Raw genomic sequence first — 8,750 nt, 5'->3', positions numbered from 1 at the left:
TTTGAATCTCTAACACTTGTAAATTAAAAGCCTAACTCAAATGATGTCATGGCTTTGCATATATTCGTTTGATAGTAAAGTGATGATTGCTGGTTGTTGCATAAAAATATATTATTAATTTGTGGTTAAGGGAAGATATTATTTCACTTTAAATTATAAGAGTAAGGTAAAAATACCATTACCACTGAGATAACAAGTTTCAATGCACATCCATGTTGTGCAAGATTCAGTGTTTGTTTCCACGTCATGCGGGTTGGAATGCTTTGAACGCAGGTCAAATTTACGAATTTGAAATCCATTTACCGGTTTCAAAGATGACAATGATTTAAAATGGAAAAGAGCTTACACCTTACAAATATTTGTTGGAAAAAAAAAAGCCACAGAAACATAGGATTTGTTCCCATAGTACAAAGGGTGAATCGGATCAGCATATGAAAGTGTCATTGACATTTTTACCCCTCGCCTAAAATGAGTTTATACAATAATTCTATTTCCTTCTTGATGGTTCATGAAAGAGCACAACAGAAACATGGTTAGTATTTTTATCACCCCAATCAAATTGAAAAGTCCAAGCAAAGCTATTAAAGATTGAAGACCTTCTTCTTCTAAGATTCTTCATCATCCTACAAAGTCATGCAATAGTTGCCCTCCAATAACATCCCTTCCGAAATGCCGGTTTTGCGATTCAAAACCGCTCAGGACATAGCCTTCATTATTGGTTTCGAGACCAAGGCCGAAGCGCTGAGCCGCGCTCAATGGAAACGGTTCGGCCAAACCAATCCCATGATTTTGGTGAAGGCCTAGTGTAAGTGACACATTATTGCTAGCACTCCCCATGCTCACTCCAATGCCAACTTGCTGGTTGCCGTGGCATGCAAGATTCACTTGTTCTTGAGTCCTAATCGCCATGCTCGGAAGCTCGTTCATAGCTCGCTTGTAAGGTGCCTCCTGAAATTTATCGGCGGCCGAGGTCGATGGATTATCTGAAACAAGCGTTGTGTTATCCGAAGGCAAGGGATCGCTCGACTTGTTCCTACTATGCTCTTCTCTTTGAGTATTTTTCTGAGCTTGCCGGGTTTCTAGCATGTGTATTTCTTCCACCATTGGTTTCCACAGCCTTACTCTTGCATTAATAAACCAGTTAGACACCTGAAAAAATAGATACATGTAGTAAAATAATCAGTTGACAAAATCATAAATGATAAGCATGAAAATGAAGATTAATTATCAAGAATTCCCTCACCTGGCTACGAGATAAACCAGTTTGTTTAGCCAACATTAATTTGTCCGTATCGGTCGGGTAACTGCATGAGGCCGAAAAATAACTCAGTGATATGAATAAGTACAAGAAACATGATATTATAAATCGTTAGATGATTTGACATTTTTTCCTGAACATGTTTGGCTGAATTATCTAACGAAAATGGAACTTACGGGTGCAGAAAGTGCTCGAATAACCACGCCCTGAGAACCGTCACGGCGCGCTCAGGGAGTCCTCTTTGAGGTCTCCAAACAGGTTGGTGCTCAATGAATCCTGACCTTTGGCCGTAAGGGCCACGATCATTGTTGCCGAATCTCGGAGACTCGTCTTTCCTGTTGCTTAGTTGAAAATGAGTCTTATTGTTGAACTGAAGCTGGTCAGTAATTGCATTCTTAAGACATCTAAAGTGTTTGGACATTGTCTTTATGGCCAAACTCGCATATGGAGCTGCATTCGTGAGGCCCGAAACATACTCGAACGATGTTACCACTGCATGCATCTGCTGATAATATTGCCTGTACCTCCTATAAACCTGTTCATCATAAAGAAACAAAAGTTGTCACATTATTGTTTTACCAACCAGAATTATGACTACTTATGCAAGAAATTCAATAGTCATCGTTTCAAATGCCCAATTCATCAGATATTATTTTAGTACTGAGTTAATTATTTGGCCAACTGGACAAGAACCCTGTGGCATCGATATGCCGTGGATAGAAGCATAGAGAGGTTAATAATACTTAGTTCACTAACTTGGATAACAAACATTTCAAACCATAGCAAAATCTTCAGTCTCCGTTGCATCATATAGTAATAGGTCTAGAAATCATTAGATGAAACATAGAACAAGACAAACAAATTAATAATTCCCTAAATGGAAACCAGAGAAAAACAAGGACACGATCCAATTATAGGCTTGATGAATAGGTATTTCAAGCAACAATTGATGGGATAAAGACCCATATATTAACTTTGATTGTTGATTTTTGACTTCAAATTTATTTCCAAAGGTTTATGATTTTAGGTAACACAATGCAGTTCACTAATAATTAAGTTGGTTTGCCTGATGATCAACACAAATAACTCTTAAATTGTTCAAAGTCATAGGGATAGAAGAAAAAGCCCTTACAATAGGGAGGAAATATTGTCCACTAATCTTCACATTTACATAGATACTAATCTTCATTTTTTTTAAAAAAAGAAAAAAGAAGAAAGAAAGAAAATATCACAATAGTTTGCTTCTCTCTTAGAGGGTGAAAGTCATAAATAGATAAGCAAAGGAAGTGTATACTACACAACCATAATGATGCAAAACCATAGGTGACATGACAGCACATTCTGATGTTTTCCTATACCCTTAAATTCGGAAAAGAACCCATGTACATCCACATATACATATTACATACACATATTTAATTATTCTACCAAACAATGAAGCTTTTATTTAGTTTATGGTCACAAAAATTGTTGATCCTGTCAATAAATAGTTTAAATATTTCTATTGGGGCCTTAACTAATGATAATATTAAGACCAGAAGAGTTTTTAGCATACGGACAATGGAACATTCAATTAAAGCTACAATTAGTAATATAATATCATAGGAAATTTCTAAAGTGAGACTTGTTAGTAGTAAAAAGAGTGTATAAATATGCAATCTAATGTTGAGAAAGCAAATGGAGTATATAAATTACTAGTTGTAATAATGATCTAGCACCACTTTAATTTACATCATGGTTACACCGTTTATTTAAATCCTTGCACAAGCATTGGTCATAACTCCCACACTGGTGAATCACGGGTATGGAATCCACAGGAACTAATCACTATGCAGTAACTGTGATATAAGTATATAACAAATGTGGTAGGGAAAAGTAGGGTGAAAATTAAAAAATATATATACTACACCTGAAAAACAAAATCTATGTTCTTCATTATGAAAATCATTTATCCTTAATATAAAACTAGAATTTAGCTAACAAGTGATGATCTAAGAGCACAGGTTAAAAGAGTGAAAGTAGAAAGTTTTTACATTTCCAATAGATTCATGCCATAAAGAACGACTTACAAGATTTATATTTTCTATAAAAACATTTTACTACTTCTAATATCCTTAACAAGCCATGCATTAAAAAATATTGTTTAATTCCATGTTATGGTTTATTATTCATGTTGTCCTAATATATGAATATCTAATATTCAGCACAGAATGAATATATGCGCCAAATATATATTCACCATATCATATATGAGAATATTACTTTCATCATGTTGGAAAAAGAAAAGGCAAATATGAACAATAATTGCCGGCTAAAGAGTTTAGAATAAATTAAATTATATCACTAGTTTTTAGTTAGAATTATTATTAGCGACATACTCTACTATTATAATATCCATAATTTAGAATAGAGTTTGTCAAAACAATCCCAAACAAACAAAGCCAATCCCACTTAAAAGGCAAAACACCTTATCAAGAATATATACATATGTATCTAAGTTTCTTTCTTTAAAAGATTTGAACACCTCCACAATCATATCACTAAAATTTTCATTTAATTTAGAGTATAAATCTTTCCAAATGGATTCCTTCAACTTTATGCAAAATTATCCCTCCAAATCGGTAACATTGCCACCAATTAGATATCTTTCAATGGTTGTCAGCCCCTTTACAATACCAATCTCTTTGTGCATATATTCCCTCCCATTAACTTTTCCATAAAGATAATTGAGTTCACGGAGGGCCATCCATCACACTAATTGCAAGAATCTTAATACACTTAGTTACAAAAGGTTGATCCATCATATATATATATATATATATATATAACTCAAGAATTTAGGTAAACTAGAATCATAGTCAAATCATATCATATTAAACTCGGTTTGAGGATTTAAAACTTGTAAAGTAGTAAAAAATTGAGTTAACTCAAGAAATATGTGTAATAATAAACTTGCTTGTACTAGTTTATGTACTAGCAAACCTAACTAACCTTCCACTTGGAAGGAATCATTAAACAAGCATTAATCAACATGAGCACATAATATAACTTTCAAAAAAGAAGAAAAGAATATATTAATTTTTTTTTTTAAAAAAAAAGAGAGAGATAAAAGGAGAACATGCAAATTTGGTAAAGAAACCCATTTTCCTTCTGGACAAAAACTGATCTAAAACAGAAAATGCAAGTGGACAAAGTGACAAAAAATTTTTTACAATAAACATGAACTCAGATATGAAGTTGACAAGAGAATGAAACCCCATTTCACCAATTATTTCAAATGACAGTGACACAAATCAGAGGGAAAAAATAAAATAATTTTTTTTAAAAAAAATATATCCTTATTTACAAAATTGAATTGTGTCTATAAAAACTTTACTCAATTTAAGCATTGAAAAAAAAAAGTTGGACTGTGATAACAAAACCACATCAAAATCAAAATCAAATATAATATAATAGAGAAGTAGGTGTTATTAATTACCATACACAAGTATATATCCAAATACAAAAATCAGCCTCCTCCATATATTTATATGTTTAACTTGTTTTTAATATATATTTTTTAATTAAAATTTTCTATGAATAATTGATCCAAATAACATTAGTCAAGAATTTTGAAATCAACAAACCTCATCAAGCATGGTTAAGAGCCTTGACTTCTTGCGACTCTCAACAGCAGCAGCAGCATGCTGATCTGCAAGCAATAGAGGATCTTCATGATGAGAATGATTCAAGCACTCCATTAATGGCGTAGTAGTACTAGCAGCAGTAGGAGGAGGTTCCATTAACGAAGCATCAGCAACAATGATCTTATCTTCAGCACCAACAACACCAACACCAACATCACATAACTCCTCTAACAATTGCTGTGCTGGTTTCAAGAACCTCGATCCCTTCAACACCGAAGCGTAACCCGTAAATGGACCCATCATTTGTGGTACCACCATTACCGACGAACAGCTTCTAGAAACTTCGTTCGAAGTACCAGAACCCCCACCACTACTGTTAACCACCAACCCCGGAATCACACCACCACCACCACCGCAAATCATAGCCCCATACCGCTGAAGATTCAGTTCTAGAGGAAGATTATTGCCGTTATTGTTGCTGTTATGATTGTTATTGTTACTACCATGGTTATGGTTGTGGGAAGAGAGAGATAGAGATAATGGTTCAGGCTTGAACACCATGATTTCACCGCCTCCGCCGCTGCCACCACCACCACCGTAACCGCCATGGTTATCGAAATCTCTGAGATTCTGTGGCTGGTAGAGAAACAACGGATTATTGTTGTTGTTGTTGTTGTTGTTGTTTCCAAAAACGTGAATTGACGGGTTATTCAAATGCAAAGTAGAAGAAGATTGTGGATCCATGTAAGCATGGTGATGGGAAAGGGAAACGGAAGAGGAGTTAGAAGAAGGAGAAGAAGATGAAGAAGAAGAACCGTTGTTGATGGCGGTTACTACACCAAACCCCATCATCATCAAACCAGAACGTTGTTGTTCTTCCTGCTTCACTGCAGAAGAAGAGGCGAATAAGTTGGTGGTGTTGTTGGGTTTAGAAGGTTCGTTGTTGAGGTGGAAATTACCGTGATGACCTTGTTGTGTTGCTGCTGCACAGGTTAATAAATCGGAGGGAATGAATGAAGAAGGGTCGTACCAAGAAGTAGAAGTAGTAGTAGTAGGAGGAGTGGAAGAAGATTCTAGTAGTGTTGTTGTTTGTTGATGGTGGTGTTGTTGGTTGTGAGCCACAACTACTCTAAGCTTATCTCTTCTGCTTTGTTGTGGGACATGGTAACCCTCAAAACCCTCCTCAGCCATAAAAGGGTAAAAATAGAAAACAAAATTCAAAAGTAACCAAAAGATAAAAGATAAAAAAATGAAAGCTTTTCTTTTCAGAAGTAGTAGCTAGCTAGCAGCAGCAACAAGTAGATGATGATGATGATGATGATGAAGAAGAAGAAGAAACGATGGGATTATTCAATGACATGGAGAGAATAAAAGAGCATGTAGTAGTGTAGTAGTAGTAGTAGTAAGCAAGAGAGAGCAAGTGATGTATGTTATTGCAAGAAGAAGCAAAAGATTAGATAGATAGAAAGAGAAAGAGAGAGAGAGAGATACGTGAATTGATGATGATGATGATGAATAATAATTGATTTGAGAATAATAAATAAAAAAAATAAAAGGGGTGATTTGTGAAGTAAGTGTATAGGAGCTATATGGTATGGGGTTCTGGGTCTATGAGTGTTGGTGTGTCTTTCATTTTGTGTGGCGCAGAGAGATTCTCTCTTTGTTCAAAGTGCGAACTCCCAAAGAAGGGATATGGAAGAGGGTGTTATTGTTGATGAATGATGAATGATGTTGTTCTTGTTGGGGATAGCAACGCCTACTGCTACTACTGCATAGGGTTTCGAGAGAAACCGGATGAACACCGGCTATTTCCGGTAATAGTAAGAGTAAAGAGTGCTAGTGTGTGTGTGAGAGTAACATTTGTGCTGCTTTCTTTTCTTTCTGTGTTGGGTTGTTTCAGATATTTCTGACAAACGGGGTTCCTCTCTTTTGTCGTTTTCTCAATACACTTGCTTTATCTCCTCTTTATATTATTCACTATTCTAGTAAGACATTACAAATAACTATTTTCAATTTGTCCGATCAAAAACACGCATCGAGTTAGTTTATTTCTTAAAAATTTTAACGTCTTAATAATTTCATTTCTAAAATTCGACTTGGTTTTCTCTTTTAATTAATTTTCTGTTAATGGTGTCGCATGCATGTTTATATAACTGTTAGAGGAATATTAGATATATATATCAGAATTTATTATTTTTTATTATTATTTAATTATTAATTTAATTTTTTAATTTAATTTTTTTAGTTTAATAATATATTTTATTTTATATTTTTAAAATATTAATAATAAAAAATAAATTTTAATCTTGTAATATTTTTTAATTATTATTAGAATTGTAATTTCTAAGTTAAAGTACATATATAAAATTATTTAGATATAATTTTATCTGATTGTACTGAATACATTTATTATAAATTTAGCTTATGCAAATCGTTATGACCTAGAACGATTTAATAGGAAATGCTAATGAATCATATACTAGAACGATTTATTGAATTTTAAATCTATTATAAATTAAATCATCCTTAACTAAGACGATTTAGCATGGCATAAGAAGCATGAGTAGTGTGTTCTTGGATCAATTTATTAGAGGATTAAGACCTATATAAATCGCTTTAGGTTCATGTCCATATAAAACCTTGGGACTAACGATTTACTAGTAAGACTGTAGTTAAATCGTTTTTGGCTAGGGTGATTTAATGTTTGGTTTATCTATATAAATTGATTTGAGCCACAACGATTGTGATTGAGAGGTTACAAAATCGGTTCCAGTTAATTTACCATTTTATTTACATTTTAATTATTGTTGAGAGAGTTCAGAAATACAAATACTAAAAAAGTACTCGAAATAAATGATATAATTATTTCTATTGATTAGATATTTAGATGACATTATTCATATTTGCTAAACATATAAATAAAAAAGATTGTGTATTAAAAATTTTGTTGATTATTAGATTAGAAGTATATTTTTTACTATAGTTTTAGAATGATTCTGATCATGTTGGTATAGTTAATTTCTATAGATAAGGCTAAATTAAAATATATAGTATATATATTATATATGGTTTAATTTGATAATGTTATTGATAAGATTAGAGTTGTTATATATAAGGTTAGATTTGTTGTAACAACACCTTTTAGAAAAAAAATTAAATTTGAAATTTGAAAATTAATTAGGAGATAAGTTTAGAATTTTAAATTTATGGATAGGAATCTAGTAACCACCCTCCGTTTGAAATTTAAAATATTCCAACCACCCTATTTCCAAAAGTATATAAATAGGGAACACCCATAGGTAGAAAATCACTCCTCTCAAATACTAATCCTCTCTCTTTTCTCTCTACAAAGAAATAATATTCTGTGTGTGTAAACACAAGAGGCAAACTCGAAGAAGCGTGGGCCTTATGTTATGGGCTTTAGGGTTTTCTTTGTTTTAACCTAAGAGGTTATAAATACCTCCTTAGCTATTATAGTCGTAGAATAGAATTTTTAGAGGTTTCAAAACCCCTTTTTGGTTTCGTGATGAAACCATGGTGTGGACAATTGAGGTTGAGGAGTCCCTCTCTTGTTACATCGGGGAATTGAATAGAAGGTTGAGGAGTCCCTTCGATTCAATTTCCAAACTATGTCGTTGACAAGTTAGGTTGAGGAGTCCCTTTCTTGTTGCGTCAAGAAATTGGGTAGAAAGTAGAGTGATTCTCTTTGTACTCAATTTCAACTTATCTTTTTTGTTCCTATTTTAATTTCAATGTATCTTTTTATTCAGTTTGAATTCTTATTTTTTTATTTATCTTTTATTTCCGTATCATTTGGTATCAGAGCTCAGGTATTAGATTAATTCTTATTAATCTATATTTGTGCT

The 8,750-nt window shown here is 33.1% G+C and overlaps 1 protein-coding gene across 1 annotated transcript; it reads right to left on the bottom strand.

Annotated features, from left to right (window-relative positions):
* Nucleotides 1–298: 298 nt before the first annotated feature.
* LOC107625615 (BEL1-like homeodomain protein 9) lies at nt 299–6,757 on the bottom strand. Its single transcript, XM_016328300.3, has 4 exons — nt 4,885–6,757; nt 1,435–1,793; nt 1,244–1,304; nt 299–1,149 (listed from the first exon to the last, which is right to left on the bottom strand). The coding sequence occupies exons 1-4, from the start codon at nt 6,073–6,075 to the stop codon at nt 619–621; spliced, it is 2,142 nt and encodes a 713-aa protein (XP_016183786.1). The 5' UTR covers nt 6,076–6,757; the 3' UTR covers nt 299–618.
* Nucleotides 6,758–8,750: the final 1,993 nt, after the last annotated feature.

Source organism: Arachis ipaensis, chromosome B2 (genome assembly GCF_059453495.1).
Source record: "Arachis ipaensis isolate K30076 ecotype BB chromosome B2, ASM5945349v1, whole genome shotgun sequence".
Classification (NCBI taxonomy): domain Eukaryota; kingdom Viridiplantae; phylum Streptophyta; class Magnoliopsida; order Fabales; family Fabaceae; genus Arachis; species Arachis ipaensis.
This window is presented reverse-complemented; position numbering and strand designations above follow the sequence as displayed.

Excerpts from the sequence above, each read along its gene's own strand:
- LOC107625615 (XM_016328300.3), bottom strand. The coding sequence starts at position 6,075 with ATGGCTGAGGAGGGTTTTGAGGGTTACCATGTCCCACAACAAAGCAGA. Across the intron at positions 1,794-4,884 it reads TCTTAACCATGCTTGATGAG|GTTTATAGGAGGTACAGGCA; the intron begins GTTTGTTGATTT and ends TATGATGAACAG. Across the intron at positions 1,305-1,434 it reads TTCGAGCACTTTCTGCACCC|TTACCCGACCGATACGGACA; the intron begins GTAAGTTCCATT and ends GGCCTCATGCAG.